Here is a 20,181-nt window from a genome sequence, read left to right on the forward strand (position 1 = left end):
ATACATTTACTGATATGGCTGACATCTCTGTATCAAAGGTGCCCTCAGAAGGGCCTCCTACCTCTATTGGTTGCTAAATAATTTATACAGAACATAATCTTTAGGCAGCTGCTGTGAAATGATACACTAGAGTCTAGGAAACCAGCCATGCTTAAATGAGGAAATGAGTTTGTTTTATGATCACTTTGCCTCTCTCTGTGATTCCCTATCTCTCTTCTTTCTTCATTACTTTCCACGCTGAGTCTGCTGAGTAACTTGCCTGTAGGCTCCTTGAAGTGCATACAGTGCTGTCATCCTGCTGCCCAACACATGTTGATGGGTTTCTCTAATCTTCGAGAATCCCACATACTGCATCGTGTTCTCTGGGGACTGCTGTTTTGTTCTTCTCACCTAGATGTATACATTTGTTAGTTTTCATATTGAGACATTAGTTGTTACCTATCAGGAAGCATAAACATCCTACCTGTCATTTCTTTTACAGCATTCAGTTTGCTGGTATATGTCTTCTGATTCTTCTTTTTGAGCTTCTTGAAGTGTTAACTAGTTAACAAATTGATAGCATCTAACCCTGTACGTAAAAGTGCATCCTTTCCCAAATAAATAACGTTTAAAGCCTAATTAAAATCAAATACATACTGTTTTAGTTCCACTTCTCTGTTACAGGTACTGTGCATGGTTTTTAAACCGTGCTGTTCAATAGACACCAGAGGCCCACACAGACCACTACATTTTTCCGATATAACTGCAGAAAATGGTTACATCTCAATAAATTAAAATTTAGACCAATTCAGTTACTTTGAAAATCTGATCACCGAGTGCCGTAGGTCTGACTACATCTTCCATAATACATATCTTAATGCAGAGGATTGTGGCTGTTATGTAGCTACAGCATAGGGCATTAACGTATTTGGGTGTTCAATCCATCATATAAGATCCATTCATAGAGGACTCTACAAACTTTAAACAACTTTACCTTTAAAAACTTTTTAAAAAACTTTATCCCCATACTGAGCATAAATTTAGAGATGAATTTGTGCTTCTGGCACACTTTTTGCCAAAATGCAAATCGCTGAACACTGTTCCTCATTGGTGCAATTTTTTAACACTGCCACTTCCACCACATAGTGACATCTTATACTAAAGGTCAGCTGGCTTGCCTGACAGTCACATGACACTCATACCCTCACCGTTTCCAATGAAAATATAAAAGTGCAGAAGCTTTCTGAAGACCCCCTAATATTTTTGATCTCCTATCACTTCCTGTTACAGAACCCTTGGAGATGAACATCCCCATAAAGGACACAAACCGCTATAAATCCCTAGAGAGGTTCTAACCCTTCTAGTGCTACTCACTGCTAATCTAAAGAAAAAAAAATTATAATATATTTTTTTTTAAATAAACATGCCAATATGAATCATAATAAAAAGGATATTACTGCAAGTTTTCTGCATTATATTTTTTTTGACTGGTTTGTGGTATTTTGGCACATTTTTCAGCTGAATCTCCTAAAACCCTGCAGCTGAAACACGTAAGCAGCTATCCTCCATATTGAAAATTATTTTTGTTATGACTTGGTCCTTGCGGTTTACATCCTAATGTACTTGCGGTTTAAGTTTAGTTTGATCTGTATGACCTCAGCCTTTCATAAAGCTTTCCATCCTCTCAGACTCTTTAATTCCACAATTTTGGCATAGAAGTGGATGCTCTATGAGCATTTGAGTGGTTTTAAGTATTTGTGTCTATCACCAAAGAGCCATGAGATGTACATTGTTCACCGTTATGTTCAAGCAGCAGTAAAATAAAGCAAAACCTATTCTTCAAGGGTCAAGGATTGCCAATATAAAACATCATGACAATAGAATATCAAAACAAAATGCCTAAAACATACCATGTACCCTAGGGAGAAAATGACCCCGTTGAGTGTTTTCTACTGGAAATTGTTTTCTCTGTCAACAGGTTTGTTTGAAGTAAAGAATTGCAAAGTACTTTAGGCAGATTTGCAGCATAGCTTGTTGATTGCATGTTTCATATTTTAGAGATTGAATGCAATCATCCTTTTCTCATACTGCAAGGAACCGTACAGTACACTCATTCTCTTTGCATTTTGTTATTAAATAAAAAATATTGTCCTTTTGTATAACTGCAGAGTCAAAAATGTAAGCACTCTTAATACCAAAGTGTGCCCATTCCTTGGTAGGTCATTTAGAATGCAAAAATTAATTTAAAGCTGGATTTTGCTCAACACACATTAATGGCAAGCTGATTTTCTTGCTGACTTCAGCCTCATATTGTCCTCAATTGTCATTGTTTTTTTGCAGCAAATTACTAAATTCACTGCCTCATTATTCCTATTTAGGGGAATACTATATGCTATAGAGCAGCATTTATGTATTGACCACTGTTACTCCCTCCCCTTGAGCAGGGCAATTAGTCATGTTACCTATGTATTTATATTAAGGCAGTTCTGACACACTTACATTTGTGCTGCCTGAAGTGGGGGTGCTGCACAGAGAAGGGAATACAGATTTTAGGAGTTTGATAGTTAGTCATTGAGGAGATATATTTGGGAGGTATATAGTTAGGTCCATAAAAATTTGGACAGAGACAGCTTTTTTTCTAATTTTGGTTCTGTACATTACCACAATTAATTTTAAATGAAACAACTTAAATTCAGTGGGTTGAACAAAAAGATTGCATACAAATGTGAGGAACTAAAGCCTTTTTTAACACAATCACTTCATTTCAGGGGCTCAAAAGTAATTGGACAAATTAAAAAGCTGAAAATAAAATGTTCATTTCTAATACTTTGAAAAAGTAAACCCTTAAAAACCCTTTGCTGGCAATGACCGCGTGTAGTCTTGAACTCATGGACATCACCAGATGCTGGGTTTCCTCCATTTAGCCTCCTGGGCGTTACACTGATGTCTAGATTTCTGTACCAAAAGCGTTACACTGTTTTTCATGAAATTTTTTTTTTTACATTTTAGACCTGTAAGTTACAGAAATATGTCCGAACAAGGGTCTGGTAGATATCATGAATATAAAAAAAAGTTTGAAACACACAATCATGTAAAAAAAAAAAATGTACTTTTAATAAAATCCTATCCTATTTTTTTTGCATAGAAATTTTTGTTTATATTGTGGGCTTGTAATTCTTAGTGTTAACTCCCGGGTATGATAATTATATTTATTTATTATATTAAAATCATAAATTATAATATAATACATAAATATAAATAATAATTTAAAACAATAATGAAATAATAGACAACAATGTAATCTAAAAATAAAATTAAAAATGTACTTTTATTTTTATTTCATGTTGTGTGGTGTTTTTGTACTGTAAAAACCATTTAAAAGCAGATTACATTGTACTCTGCTTTTAAATTTCCCTCCCTGACACACCCCCATACATCACCAATCACATCACCCGGAAGATGACTCATCCTCCGGGTGATGTGAGGGGGGGGATTTCCCTGCGTGCCTTACACACAGACACAGGCACAGGCTGGAAGCTGCTCGTATCTTCGGAGAGATGCACAGTACAATGTAGGATTTCTGCATTGTGCTATACATCTCACTACAGATGCCAGCAATAGGAGCTGCGGACACTGGGTGAGTATTTCCTTTCAGTTGTAATCCGATTGTCATACAATGTATGACAATCGGATTGCAACATAACATTTGTTTACATTTAACCACCTGGTGACAAAAACTCGGGGTTAACCATAATTGCAAAAGTTTTTAGCCCGAGCATGCTCGGGCTTAACGGCAAGGTGGTTAAATACTCTGCCGGACGTTTACTGCAGCGGCTTTCAGTTGCTGTTTGTTTGTGAGCCTTCTGTCCAAAGTTTAGTCTTCAACAAGTAAAATGCATGCTCAATTGGGTTCAGATCAGGTGACTGACTTCTTTGTTTTAATAAACTCTTCGGTTGCTTTGGCTGTATATTTTGGGCCATTGTGCATCTGTATTATAAAACGCCTCCCAATCAATTTAGCTGCATTTAGCTGGACAGTATGTCTCTGAACACCTCAGAATTCATTCGGCTGCTTCTGTCCTGTGTCACATCATGGATAAACACTAGTGTCCCAGTGCCACTGGCAGCCATGCACGCCCAAGCCGTCACACTGCCTCCGCCATGTTTTACAGATGATGTGGTATTCTTTGGATCATGAGATGTTCCACGCCTTCTCCATACTTTTTTCTTGCCATCATTCTGGTAAAGGTTACTCTTGGTTTCATCTGTCCAAAGAATGTTTTTTCCAGAACTGTGCTGGCTTTTTTAGATGTTTGTGAGCAAAGTCCAATCTAGCCCTTCTATTCTTGAGGCTTATGAGTGGCTTGCACCTTGCAGTGCACACTCTGTATTTACTTTCATACAGTTCTCTCTTTATGGTAGACTTGGATATCGATACGCCTACTTCCTGTAGAGTGTTGTTCACTTAGTTGGCTGTTGTAAAGGGATTTCTCTTCACCATGGAAATTATTCTGCGATCATCCACCACTGTTGTCTACCGTGGACGAGTGAGTTCACCAGTGCTTTGTTATTTTTCCCATGATGTACCAAACTGTAGATTTTGCCCCTCCTAATATTGTAGCAATTTCTCTGATTTTTTTTTCTGTTTTTGCAGCTTAAGGATGGCTTGTTTCATCTGCATGGAGAGCTCCGTTGACCGCATGTTGTCTGTTCACAGCAAAATCTTTCACATATAAGCACCCCCCGCCCTAAAATCAACTCCAAGCCTTTTATCTGCTTAATTCATAATGACATAACCAAGGAATTGCCCACACCAGCCCGTGAAACACCCTTTGAGTCAATTGTCCAATTACTTTTTAGCCCCTGAAATGAAGTGATTGTGTAAAAAAAAAAGCTTTAGTTCCTCACATTTTTATGCAATCTTTTTGTTCAACCCACTGAATTAAAGCTGAAAGTCTGCAGTTCAACTCAACTGAATGGTTTCATTGAAAATTAAGTGTGGTAATGTACAGAACCAAAATTAGAAAAAAGTTGTCACTGTCCAAATATTTATGGACTTAACTGTACATATATATGGTGTATGATTTAATTTCACTACCCATCCTGGTGACAATTTACCAGATTTGATATTTTGAAAACTTTTTACCAGCAACACAGACAGAAAAATTTATTTCATTTAATTGTGAAGGAGAATGCTAGAGGTCTCGCAAGGTCTGTTTAGTGTCAGATATTATTTGGGATGAGGGTTTTTATTTAGAATTCAAGAGGTGCTTCATATCCCATGATGATTTTTTTCCATGGGAGAAAAAGAGAACCAAGTGCCATGCAATGTTATCAAAAGCCTTTCTGAGTTGTGGAGTGTTTGGCTTTTCATTTCTTGCAATTGGCTAAAGTACAAATATAACTGTTTGTGGTATAAAATCTACTAAACAAGAGACACTGGGACTAAATACTAGACACTGGGACTTTAGCAAGCAGATACTTTAGGAAAAATGTTATTACCTTTTTCATAAAAAAGAGACTTCTTCTATTCGGCTCTGTGTAGCTCTATTTACATGGCATATTATGTACAGGTAAGGGATTCAGAAATCAATTTTTGTCTCTTTTTTTCACATAGGCATAGAATATAAAATGTTTACTTTTTTTAAGGTGTAATATATTTCTGTATTAACACTATCATTGATATTTTCTAGCTTTTGTGGAGGTAAAGGACGATAATTCAAAGCCTCTGGGATCTGACCATATTTATTTTTTTATTTGCCACAGTCTATACAGTCTGCAAAAAGTTGACTTGTGGGGGTTGTAGAAGTTATGTAGGAAGCACTGGGTTTGCAATATAAAACAAACTAAAAAATTGTTTTAGTTACACAAAATGTATCAGTTTTTGCAGTCTATAAAAATGATCAATATACAGTAAATACATATTTAATAATTGTATATATGAGTGTGTGTGTGTATATATATATATATATATATATATATATATATCTATCACTTTTCTTTCATAGTTACTACTTATTATTAGTAGCCAGTTTTTACAATAAATCTAATTAATTGCATATGTTTGATTTTTCTATCATTTAAATTCACGTACAGAAAGGATTCCAATCACAATGGAAGTAAATTGGAGGGACCATGCACCCAAGCTGTATTAAATCAAAGTGCTGAAGATTCCAAGGGTCCTTTGGTGCTCCAGTAGAAAGCTGGATGTAGTGGTGCCTACTTGGGCCCTAACTTCACTTTAACATCTTTTATCAGATTACATATACACTTTTAATTTTTGTTTTTCAACACTGGAAAAGCACTGGTTTAAATGGGAAAATATTTTAAAACGTTCAACCACAGATGGAAACAATTCTTTTCTAATGTCAGGTTTATTTAAGATACAAATTTCCAAATGTATTTTTTCCCTCAGGCTTTGACTATTATGCGTATCCTGACAGAAAAATAATACATTTACTGTCACAGCTGAAGGCGCCCTGTTCATTGTTCCGTGATAACTTTGCAGAGATGAAATGAGCTCCTTAGTCTAATAGTTACTGATCACTTTCTAAACACTGTAAAATATGACCTCAATGAATACAGAACTGCACAGTCATCACATCTCTGTGAAGTTTGACTTCTCAAAAAAGTAAATATACTATAAATATACTTTCATCCGTCTCTAGGAAACTATAAAAAAAAGTTTCCTAGAGACGGATGAAAGTTTGTGATGAATATTCATTTTTTGTGTGTATGAATGTATTATTTAAAGCCTAATATCAAGAGGATTATAAATATTAGAATTAAGCACTTTTATATGTTATATAAATCAATGGTAAGTAAGTATATTTATAAAAAGTCATAGAGAACATGGCCTTGGGTGGCAACATTTTCAATGGATTTGACAGCATTCACCTTGTTTCTTATCCACATCCTTGTACTTTATGTAAACTTGCAATTTAAAGTGTACGTATTTCAAACTTTTTAAATAACGATAAGGGTGTGCTCCATTGATGGGATTTTTCTTCACTTCTATTTCCTAAAATGCAAGAGTAAGTGAACAAAAATTTCTATAGTGGAGGAAATCTCTTTGGTGATGGCCTAAATATTTTGACTTTCTCATCACTCCAAAGGAGACACAGCAGTATGTATACTTTCAAACAAATATGGTTAATTACTAAATGGGATTAGACTTTTCACTCTCCAATTCACTTCGCTTAGTGAATGTGTTGTAAAAAAAAATCAAATACCCATTTTTGTGCATGAAAATATATAAGTACATGATTTTATCAGAACATCATTTACTTATTCCTTGCAGTGTGATAAATCAATTAGTGAAGTTAAAGAGCCCAAAATCAGTTAGTAAATCAAACCTAATATATATTCAATGTGAATCTTTGTAAATACACAATCATGAAAACTGACTGCTTTAGTGCAAGTATCTGCAAAAAATAGGTTCATCAGTAATACTGCTCATACTACTTTTGCCTCCATCAGAACCTGAAACAATTTCAAAGTGTCTAATAAAGATTTGTATTCCCATAGGTATGTCCTTGCTTCCATTAAGTCAATGCCATTTTGTTTATATTTGTAACAGCTGTATTGATACCACAAAATGGAACAAAAATATCTGCATTTTTATTTACTAATATCAACCTCTGCAGGGTTCAGTGATGTCCAAATATGTAATTCCATGATGAACTATTTTAGTGCTGGCCAGCCCAGCTGGAGCTGAACACAATGACAGGAGCTTTGCCCAGCTGAGCACCTATCATTGTTCATTCAGTCTGGGTCACAGCTTCCATAATCTGGCAGTCAGACTGACTGAGCATGCAGCAAAGGCAATTCAGTTTGAGGCTGTCGCCATAGCCTATACCTGTCATTGACAGATTTATTGTACATCTATACAAAGTTTAAACTGTAAAATGTGAGCCATTTTACCCTGTTTAAAAAATGTCAGACTTCTTTTGTTTATTCCAGTAAAAACCAGTGTAAAACCAGTGCTTTTTTTGTAAGAAAAAAGGTGATGGAACTCACATCTTTTTAATCCTTCAGAGTCCAGACACTGTCCGTCATCCTCCCCCTCCCCTTTCCCCCAGAGAGAACTCCATGCAGAGGTATGTGAGGAAAAGAGAGGAAGAAAAGTTCTTATGAGGGCTTAAGAGTTCTCCTTTGGAAAATCAGTCAAAAAAAGGTGCCGGAAAGCTTCTTGGATCAAGAAGGAGGTGGTACAATCCTGTTAGCATGTTCTGAAAAATTAGCTGTTCTTACAAATAAAAGAACACTTGTGCTGTTGCAAGTAATAGGACTGGGATCATATTCAACGTATAAGGGAGCAAAATAATAAATATATATATATACAAATCCTTTGAAGTAGCTATCCTTTTGCTTTTATGCAATATGTAAAGCACCACAGCACTGGTGGTGAGTGGAAAACCATCCACCTAAACCGGGGGTCATTTCAATGTTCTTGCCCTGACAGTCATTTGAAAAGGTTCATTAAGGTTGTGTCACAGTGATAAGATTGCAATACAGGGCAGTAAAATACTCATCTGGCTTAGTTTTGCAAGTTAGTTACATAACCTGCCATATCTGAGTGAGATTTTCTCATTTTTTTAATGGGTAGCTCTGGCAAAACATTTCTCACACCGCTATGTCCAGACTATGCACCCATGATACATCTACTTTCAACAAAAGTAAAAAAAAACCTGAAAACTGAAGTAAGTGCTGGAAAGTATTTTTTTGTCTGCTATTGACAGGATCGCAAGTGTGACATAACCCTTAAATTGGTGGTTAGCTGGGGAAAGTGACCTATTGGTACATTGGTGTTTAGTGAGAACAATATTTTTATATTCGTTATCAGATTCATATATAGTATAATATTATATGCATAATTTTTTAATAGTATTGTTGGAGAAATACATTTTCATGTGGTAAGTGCAAAAATAATCCTGCATTGGTGTTCAGTGGAAACAATACCCCATATCTTTGCCATGCTACTGTTTCTCACTAGGCTGTTGGGTAAGTTTAAAGGCACCATCAAGTATCCATTAATTTGCTACAATAGTGGTCAGCAGGAAAACCTATGGGAACCTCCCATGGAACCTTACTGCTTTAGGGATCCTCTTTTGAGAAACCTCAGCTACCCATATCTTGATTTATAATACTGTTTCCTGTGTCCATCCAAGCAGTAGGCAACCTAGAAACAGGAGATGTTTCAGTATCTCAGACAGAATTCTTGCCTTGCTAAAGGTACAAATGGGCTTGAATTACAATAAATCTTTTTTTCCCTCCTAAAACTTTTAGTTTCAATGCTACACTGCTTTTAACAAAAAATAAAAGCATCCGACAGATTTCTTTTACTGTATGTTTGAAATATATTCTAATGTACTGTAATTTGTCTTGCCTAAGAAAACAAATGACATTGTAATCTTTCTTGACATACTACCACAGATACTTCCTTTGAGAATGGAGGAAAAAAAGTCAATTTTGAGAGGAAGCATTATATAATTGATTTCTTAGTCTTCATTATTGCAGCAGTACATTTTATTGAGGGATATTTTACTTCTAACTGCCTGCTCCTTTGTGTGCACTTCTCTTTCACTCAGGGGTACTCAAGTTGATGGAATGTGGAGAAGAATACATATTTACTCTTCCTAGTGCCTACGCTCGCTCTATACTCACGGTTCCCTGGGTGGAGCTGGGAGGTAAAGTCAATATAACTTGTGCCAAGACAGGCTACGCTGCCACAGTCACATTCCACACAAAGCCATTCTACGGAGGAAAAGTCCACAGGTAATGGCCACTCATACATATTACTGTTCTAATACAGCCACGGTAATGGGGCTGATTGATTAAAGCTCTTCAAGGCTGGAGAGTGTACACTGTCATCAGTGAAGCTGGGTGATTCAGCAAACCAGGAATGGATCTGGTCCAGGATTCAAAACATTTGCTAACAAATGGCAAATTACTTTCAAGAAATCCATTCCACTTGATCTAAATACCTAGACGTGTTACTACTGACTTTTGTAGGCCTTTTTTTTTAAACCATGGTTTTTAAACTATCATTGGGGGTCCACTAAAATTACCAATCCTTTTTGTTAGGGAAAAGAAATATATGGATGACTCACCTTTTTTGACAGCCTTATCAGTCCAGATTGGCAGTATGGCCCTTTTTTCTATTATTGGTAACTGTTAATATTATTATTTTTAGTGATGTTTGTATGTAAAAATTTAGGTATGTTATAATATTAGGGTTGCAGTTTTAAAGCTGGCAAACACTACAGTATGCACTCAGCTTTGTAGGACACAATATTATGTTAAATGCAAGTTCCTGTTAATACCCCATCCATTATGGAACACCCTGTGAATACAAACTAAATTGCCCCATTAAGACAGCCATGATTGGAGGACTTGAAATGTGGTAATTATTCTTTACGGAAATAAACAAGACAATATGAAAATTCCATATTTTGCATGTAGTCTAATAGAGGATAGGTGAACATACACAATGTGTATTGGTCCAAATTACTCAACCTCTGTTATTGTATAAAACCACAGTTATATGGTTGATAGCCATATTTTTGTTAGCTTAATTTAGTAATTGTTGCTGCATTTTAAAACTTCTATTTTTCTGTTTTAATTGTTTGTGTCCTATAGCTGTACAGAGCAATTATATAAAAAGTGCATTAGTTATAACAACTGCATTTGTCTTTTTATTAGGGTCACAGCTGAAGTCAAGCACATGCCCACTAACACAATAGTATGTAAGGCCCAAGGAGAATGGAACGGATCGCTGGAATTTACATACAGCAGCGGAGAGACTAAAGTCATCGACACAACTAAGCTGTCAGTTATCAGGAAAAAAATACGACCCCTAGAAAAGCAAGGACCTTCTGAATCTAGGTAAGAGGGAGTAATTCCTGCTGTGTAAAGTAAGATAGGAAAGGCGAATGGCAAGACATATTCAGGTAGCTAAAGCTGGTTGTATGTCAAAATACATCAAAGAAAACATAAAAATATTAAGGAATTTGCCATTGCATACATTTTTTCATCTACCTGGAATGTAATGTCCAATTGTAGTCTAAAACAAACAAAACACAATCAATAGGAGATGAATGAGCAGTTGTCTGCCTCAAATGATCCAACACACCTAATGTTTAAGCTACATATATAGATGCTAGATCACTGTTGCTGCAATTGACGAAAGAAGATGGATCCAGACGTATAGAAGTATAAGTATAGAAGGAGACATCCAGTCATCCATTGAGGAAGAGTCAATGGCGTGATATTCAAAAGGTCCGCCTGCCATATCTGAGGAAGATTTTCTTATTTTTCAAATGGGGAGCTCTGGAAAAGATTTGCTCACACCGCCATGTCCAGACCATGGCCCCATGATACATCTACTTTCAGCAAAAGTAGTTATCAGAGTACCTTACAACATCTATTTGTCATAACACAAACCATTATGTGAAAGACATTATTTAAAAAAAAAAAAAATGTGAAGGTCACATCAAAAAATTTTTGAAAATGTAAATAGCCTAATGTAGATGGCTACCGTAGTCTTCTGCTTAGATACATTGTGGACGATTGGCTCTGGGCATGTAATTAGAAAGTCCTCATTTTTGTCTGATTAATGAAAATTGTTTAAAGTGGATGTAATCGCAAAACAAATCCAAAACAGTAAAATCACACTTAAATTCAATCCCGCAGATCAGTCTGTCTGTCCGGAGGATTCTTCCATCGGGTCCCACGTCTCCCCGGTATCCGTATTCAGCCCGGCCCAGAGGGAGCACCAGGCGCTGTCATCTTCTCCTCTCTTCTTCCATTTTCTTCTTCCTACATCACCTGATCTCGCACTGCACATGCGTGAGATCGGCATTTTTTTCCCTAGTGATGGAAGAACTGCTTCTGTGCATGCCTGAGATGCTCGGGTATGTGCAGAAGGAGCAGCCAAGATCCTCCCGGGATGCATGATGTAGGAATCTCGGTTGGCTCTGTGCTCCCATTCATTGTTAGAGAATTTAGAGGGTGGTGCTGCACCATTTAAAAAAAAGGGTGTTGCAAAAAAAAAAAAAAACGCAAACATTATTTTTACTTTAATTAAAAGGTTGTCTACCATTTTATATAAAGTGAAAATTCGGAGTTCCGGTACGCTCTGGTTCCCCCGGAGTTGGACATTGCTACTTTAAAAAAAAAAAAATATACATCTATGCCTCTCATAGTTTTGCAGTTTAATATTTTTAGTGCATTGATGTTTGTAAACCAATAAAGCCATTCCCTGTATGAAATGGTTGCAAAAAGTGACTAGATCATTACCTCGGAGACAACAATTTAGTAAAGTCATTTGAAGGACTCGTAAGACTCTGCTACTTTTCCACAAATCCAAGCCAATTTTAAGTGGTTTTTGACAAAATAAAAAGTGATATATTCCTTTAGAAAAAGATGAGCATTTCCAGTTACCGCAATAGCAGCAGGCAGTTAACAACCGCCATATTACCATATCGAGATTTAAATGAAATGGAAGTTTACAGTGTAAATAAGTAGCAACATCAAAGTCCTACGTTTAAAATCTAACATTCTGGGAGCAGTTGAAAACAGCAGTAGAAGCTCTTATAACAGAGGAGGTTAATGAATGTTTCAAAGTTATTAAATGAGAAGCATTGTGAAAAAGTAGCATGTATTTTACACACTCAGCAGCACGCAGCTTTTCAAAAGGAGTTTGGAAATGATTATCAATGTGTGAAAGATAAGCTGCTGCCTTAGAGAACTGCCGGCAGCTACAGTTTTTCCTTTAATTATCCTTGTATATTTTATTTTTATTATTATTTTATTCCCTGAACAAAGAAGTTATTGATGCTTCAGCACACACAGCATTTGCCTTGATTCCTATGTTTAACCATGTTTTACTATATCTAGCCTTTCTTCTGATTTTCACACTTATGCATGTTTCAAGTGACCCTATCCATGCAAGGTCACTTCTGACCAGAAAGCAGCCTATTAAAAAAAAAAGTAAGGTAAAGTACTTCTATTTCCAGAGCCCCCTGGGTTGAAAAGCTGCACTTTATACTGCACCTAACTTTTAAATATATGTAGCATGTGACTTGATTCCGGTGCTTTACATGTTTCAGTATACCTACCAGGTCTTGTCTAGGATCCTACATATACCTATATTTTAGTGTATGTGGCATTTTTCTTGATTCCCATGCCTACCCATGTTTTAGAGTACCCAGTACATGTCTTAATTTTCACACTTTTTTGAGTTTGAGATTTAGTCATGTCTGCAGGGTTCAGAAATGCTTCCGTATTTAAACTGTATTGGCAATGGGGATATGTTTTTGTCAACATCAGAATTGTTTCTCTTCCTATACAAGTCAAAGAGAATATCAAAGGGCATTCAATCAGACCAGGGAACAAGGAAGCAATTGTATTCATGCATTGTTGGTAAAAGAGATGGAATGAGCAGCCAGAATTGCATCTCCTTATGGTAGGACTACCTATGTAAGTAAAATTAGGATTAACCATCTTTTTAAATCTGGTGCATTTGTTGATGGTTTCAGCAACTTTTAAAATTGACTTCCCACTAAAATGAAACTTTAAGTCAAAAAGACTTTTTTTAACGCCCTAGTCCTGAAACAGAACTTGCCAGACACCAGTCCCCCAATCTAATGCCGCACTCCTAACCTCTAGCAAACCCCTGTTCAACTTCGGAACACTGGTTATGTTTTTATGTTGCCCCCAAGACTTGCACAAGGGATGGTGCTTGGGGAAGGGCTGGCAGAGGACCAGGGGCCCACAGATAAAACAAAAGTAAGATTTCAGCAGATACAAGTCCAGAAAAAAGAGTAAGGGGTCATACACAGGTAATCCGTCCACCAGACAAGGTAAACAAGGGCGATACAAAAGCAGAGTCGGAGTCACAGGCAAAAGGTCGGTCCAGGCAGCATAGACTTACAGGGTCAAAAACAAGCAAGGTCAGTAACAATAAATCAGCTGAATTCACATACCAGCAGCAAGTCATCCTAGCTTAACGCTACAACAGGCACTGGAGACTGGGAGCAGAGAAGCTGAGGTGTCCCAGCAGCCAATGGCAGCGCAGGATAGTCAGGAACTAATCTGCCTCTAAAATCCCCTTTAGCTGTGCACAGTCTGTGTGTGCTGGGGATGCCTATAAAATATATCGGGCTGCACGGCTAAAGGGAAGCAGAGGCTGCTATTTCTTTATTCTCTTTGCTGTTTCAAGGAACATTGCTGGACAAAAAATGATGTGGGATACTCCGGTGGGGCACAGCACAGAATCGCCAGCCTGATAAGTAATTGCTAACGCTTTTAAGTCAAAAAGTAACTTCTGAAGGAAGGACATTAATATCACTCCAGCAGAGTCCTACCTTTTAGTCTTTACATGTATGTTTTTACCTACCAGTAGGTGATTTGTGGAATGGACCCAGAACCGGGCCTATAATTTTAGTGGAATCCAAACTGCCTTATTTTTATCCTGATCTGCAAAAAACATGTTATAACATGTACGGGTTATTTAAATAGTTATTTATAAAACCCAGTGGTTTGGGGACATTTACACTTTTATTTTTATTTATTTGGAACCTGTAAAGAGAAATCGCCCTAATTAAGAAAAGAACACCGCTAAAAATCTGGACTATTAGATGCTGTAAAAATAATTTGTAAAAAAAAATCTGGAGTTCTTCTTTATCATCTGGCTGCTGCAATTATTATTAGCAATTTCACACTTTGCTTCCACTTCATGTTTCGGCATAACTGTTTAGACAGCTGATTTACTGTGACCTCATATTTACAATGTAGTTTTTATTGTGCTTGTTATGTTATTATCTAAAATGTTTTTATATTTCGTAATCCATTTTCTGTTTTTCCTAAGGCGCATTTGGGAAAATGTCACTAATGCCCTAAAGTCACAAAACATTGAAGCAGCAACAGAGCACAAACACCAACTGGAGGAAAGGCAGAGGGCAGATGCCAGACGGAGAGTATCTACTAATGTGCAATGGAAGCCAAAGAATTTTGTCAAAGAGGCAAGTGTCCTACCTAACTGAACTTCTTTTTCACAATTTACATTGATGCTCTGCAACTACAATTTAACTCTGTTACAGGAGATTCACTCAGGCTGCAAGGTTTACATCTATCTTCAAGTTTATTAGATGAAATAAGTAGGTGTAATAAAGCAACAATAGATGGAGCATAGGGACTTTGTGCGGAATTTAATTAGGGGAAACATGGCGGGGTTTACAATTATTATCTCAAAAATATAAAAGCATGTGGTGCTTTAATAACTCATTGTAAATTAAAGTGCTGCTGCATCTAACATCTTTAAAACATTGTGAACCAGTTCTAAAGAGTTTACTGCTTGAATAAAAGAGTCCTTTAGAATTGTGGAGATGTTCCAAAAAATTATGGTTTTGTGTTTAAGCCTCACACGAATAACCTGATTATACAAACTGTCTAGTGTAATGTTACAGACATTATGCAACACAGATTGTAAACCCAGACTGATTTAGGATTAAGGTTAAGGTTATGTTCCTTTTGTTTACAGCATATTCTTACTTTTTTGGTAGATATAGGAAATACATTTATGATCAGAATATGGCTGTCTCTAATTTTAAAACCCATTTCAATTTCCTATACCTCTTATGTTGTTGTTTGTGAATATTTTCTTGCTAGGAAAAGCTGTAAAATAAATTTCTTGGAAATGGTACTTTCTGCTCTCTAGCTCTGGGGCTTTCTGCATGCAAAAAAAAAATAGCAAACATACTCCTTAACACACATATCTTTTCACAGTTGTTTCTAGAATAAGAAACACTTAAATTATACACTTATTTTGACATCAGTATCGTATCCCAGAGTGGCCATTTTGTTCAATACTATGGTATAGTTTGAAATATTAGATTATGGAGGTACATCCAGGATTCTAGATTACAGGGAGAATTAAAAGTGATGTGTCTCATGCTATTACAGCAATGTACTTTATTTACAGAAATATAGTTTTTGATATTCTACAGAGATTTTCAAAGTATTTTATCATTGGTATGAATGTACAAGTGATAGACAAAGCTTTCTCTGTATATGGCATCATTATATTCTATATAATATATCAGACTTATACTTCTGGATCTGCAGGTACTGTATTGTATTATTTTCAAGAAGTAGAAATAGCCTAAATATGCACAATTGGAAACACTATCATTGTAAAAAAGGAAAGAACCTGTGCTTGGGAAGATTATTCAACAAAACAAGGCTGTTCCAAAGTTTTTCTTTTGTTTTTTTTTAATTGAAGCCTTTTTTCTCTATTTTCTTTTGCAGAGAAATGTGGCTTTTAATACACCGCTATTGCTGTAGTTTAATCACAGACAGTAATTTACTCTTGGCCTTTGTGACCTCATTATTTTTAGGATTTCTCTTGGGAAGGCAAAGCAAGATGGAATGCTGATATTTTCCCCCTATAGTTTTCATCATTTCACTCAGCTGAAAGAAACCTAGTCATTGTGTGCTGAGGTGTTTGTTACATTGCTTGAAGAAACAGCACCTTCAATCAGAAAAATGTCTACCTGTCTATAAATTCTAGAACTAGAGGATACTCTTGTAGTAAAATGGACTATGCCAACACAGACAATGCAGATAGGGCACCTGCTCTCTGCCTGTACAATCCTTGTAAGGGGAGGGGGGGCAAAGCCAATATCTATCTAGGGTTCTATTGTCCCTTATACCATCTCAATTCTTGGAGGTCCTTCATGTCTATGCTAGAACAGTATTTCCTGTTTTGAGTTTTACTCTTAAACCCCAAGAGTTTGGAATTGTTACCATTAGCATTTGTGTTTTGTGAGATTATGTTGGTGATAATATTTAGATAAGATTACAGTGTATAAAATAGTTCTAGGAACAGTACTTTTAGCGATGTGGCAAAGCCAGATCGATTTGACCAGTTACAAAATTCAATGAAGATAGTGTTGATAAATGGCAAATGAGACAATAGGCTCTTCTCACAGTCACTTTCATCTCACGATTATGCAACAGAAGGTGCTGAAATCAATGTAAAATTAAACTTATTTCACGATATTCTGTCTTTTACAAGAAATTATCTATTTAGGTTGTGTTTTACACCCATGCAGTGGTAATGCCTGAGTGGAATGTATGTGGATATATCACGATAATTCCACCTTTGCTGTCTGCACCATGTCGCTTTTGCTGGGTCACACTGTAAGATTTCTGAACACAAATTAACCTAAAACAGCAAGCAGTTCTGAATGAATTGATGAAGAGATAATTACAGCAGCACAGTATGGATGTAATTTAAAAGAAGATATGTTTAGAAATATATTTAATTTGATTAATTATATGTGACCTATCTCAGACCTAATAAATAGATGGCTGATATGTCAACATATACAACTGTATAAAAAAAATGTTAGTGTTAGTACATAGTGGTCAACAAAACACTTTATTCTTATGATCTCTCAGAATAAATAGCATCTTTCTAACGGTTGCTGTTTTCACAGCCATTAGCCTGCCCCCCATGTTGCATTGCCTGGGCTTAATGATAGGTTGCTGAGGCACCAGTCATTGCACAGCGGGATGCGGGAGTGAGGGTGTACCTAATCTTCACTGCAAGAAAGTACAGGGGACCTCATATTGTGCTGTATTAGTCAGTAAACTAAAGTCATGTACTGACAGTTATTGCTGTCAAGCATGTGCTACAAAGGTTTTTTTTTTCCTTTTTTTTTCTTTGTCATAAGCTCGCTTATCTGAGTCAGGAACCCATATCCACATAGAGTTGTAGTGTTTGGGGGATAATCACTTGTATTTATACCTATAAACGTTTCTGTTTCTGACACTTTTTTTGACAGAGGGATATTTATGCCCTCATTAAGCAACTGTCTAATCAATTTTTTTTCCCTCCTAAACAATTATTTGTCATGGTTTTGTATAATGAATTTGTATTCCTTCCTAAACGCAACAATACATTTTCAAAATCACATTTCAGCCTAATATATTGAAAGTTAACACACATTGTCTGCATTCTATGTGCATTTTGTTCTGGAGTTTCCATGTTTGAGAATTAGTACTTGTTCGTCAAAAAATCACATCTCTGTTTTTTAGATCTATCAATATTGAAGGTATTGCAGGAGTGATCTTTCTCTATGGCACCTGGTAGTGTCAATTGTGAAAATGTGTGTTGCTGACCTCAGCATAAAGTGTACGTAAATAAAGAAAAGGCCCCAACAAAGCTTTCAGCATAATATACTGCTGGGCAGAGGTATAAACTGGTGCAAGGTCCATATTTCATGATACCAATTCTGGTAGGAATAAATGTGTGCTGTCATCTTTCACCTTAGACTGCATCAGAGGAAAGTTTATCATTGTGTTTAATCAGACAGAAAATGCTTTTAATATACAAGGTGCATTGTCATTTGCAAATAAAAAAAATGCACCAGGGCAAGATTTATGTTTGGGTAAAAGTTTTCTGTTTTCTAATCTGTTTTTAGGTGTAATAGCTCCAACCTTTGGTATTTCCTAATATCAGAAGATAAATTCTTGTCTCTCATTTTATTATCCAAACAGTAATAATGGTGGTATTTATTAGTAGTTGGTTTGCTTCCTATCTGTCTGACCGCTCCTTTCAAGTTTCTTTCAATGGTAACTCCTCCTCACCCACTCCCCTCCCTGTTGGTGTTCCCCAAGGGTCAGTCCTTGGACCGGTCCTCTATTCTCTGTACACCTCCTCTCTCGGTAGCCTCATATCCTCCTTTGGCATACAGTACCATCTGTATGCTGATGACACCCAAATTTATCTGTCCACCCCTGACCTGTCTCCCTCAGTCCTGGATAAGGTCTCATGCTGCCTGTCGGCCATCTCATCATGGATGTCTGACCGATTCCTGAAACTCAACCTGGATAAAACAGAACTCATCATCATCCCCCCCTCAAATTCCAAATCCCCCCTTGACATATATCTAACTGTTAACAACACTGTTATTCGGCCCTCCCCTCAGGCACGTTGTCTTGGTGTCACCTTTGACTCGGCCCTCTCATTCACCCCCCATATTCAGAACATTTCCAGGTCCTGTCACTTTCACCTACGCAACATCTCCAAAATCCGCCCCTACCTGTCCCCTGAGACCACCAAACTCCTTGTACACGCTCTTATCATTTCTTGTCTGGACTACTGTAACATCCTTCTCGCTGGTATTCCACTAACCCGACTCTCCCCTCTACAATCTATTATGAATGCTGCAGCCAGACTCATCCATCCTTCCCTCCGCTCCTCTTCCGCTGCATCTCTTTGTAGTTCTCTCCATTGGCTTCCTTTTCACCTTAGAATCAAATTTAAGCTCCTGTGCTTTGCCTTCAAATCCCTACACAGTTATTGTCCCACTTACATCTCTGACATGGTTAAAAAATACTCCCCTTGCCGCTCTCTCCGCTCCTCCAATGACCTACTAATGACTTCCTCACTCATAACCTCATCACACGCACGAATACAAGACTTTTCTAGAGCTGCTCCAACTCTCTGGAATGGTCTTCCTCGTCCTATTCGGCTTGCTCCTACTTTCTGCTCATTTAAAAGAGCACTCAAAACCCATTTTTTCAAACTTGCCTACCCGGCTTCTTCTGTCATTTGAAACCATCACTACTTCCCACACTACATATCTCACATCCTTTGTGTGTGAAATTCCCCCACCTACTAGATTGTAAGCTCTTTGGGGCAGGGTCCTCTCCTCCTGTATCACTGTCTGTATTAGTCTGTCATTTGCAATCCCTATTTAATGTACAGCGCTGCGTAATATGTTGGCGCTATATAAATCCTGTTTAATAATAATAATAATAATAATAATAGTTGTTGTAGTAGTAGTATTCATATTTGTTCTTATAACTACGTGAGTTCATTGGTGTTGCCATTGATAACATTTTCAGTTACTGCATTCCCATGAGCAGGATTTGCAAAAATGGAAATCAATTGACGCTCTCGGTAAACTGTAAATGGTAATATCCACTCACTGTCAAGTTACTACAAAAGGAATCCTTTCATTCTGAAGTATGTAGTGGGAGATAAATAAAATATTACTGAGAACGCCAACATGATTTATTCATGAATCCAGCATGGCTGGCCTTTCATTCTGTGACCATTATTGATTGAATCCCATAAAAAAGTTTCTTAAGATAAAGTTCACAGTTAAAGAAGAACATCTTATGAGA

General features: G+C 36.8%; 1 protein-coding gene across 2 annotated transcripts in view; it reads left to right on the forward strand.

The window, feature by feature from the left end:
• OSBPL10 (oxysterol binding protein like 10) overlaps positions 1-20,181 on the forward strand; it is a 195,768-nt gene that overhangs the window by 173,902 nt on the left and 1,685 nt on the right. For both annotated transcript variants that reach the window (XM_072412375.1, XM_072412374.1), the window contains 3 exons: positions 9,570-9,756; positions 10,684-10,866; positions 14,852-15,005. In XM_072412375.1, the coding sequence (XP_072268476.1) occupies positions 9,570-9,756; positions 10,684-10,866; positions 14,852-15,005 (524 nt within the window). The remainder of the gene's footprint in view (positions 1-9,569; positions 9,757-10,683; positions 10,867-14,851; positions 15,006-20,181) is intronic.

This window comes from Pyxicephalus adspersus, chromosome 5 (assembly GCF_032062135.1).
Source record: "Pyxicephalus adspersus chromosome 5, UCB_Pads_2.0, whole genome shotgun sequence".
In the NCBI taxonomy this organism is placed as follows: Eukaryota; Metazoa; Chordata; class Amphibia; order Anura; family Pyxicephalidae; genus Pyxicephalus; species Pyxicephalus adspersus.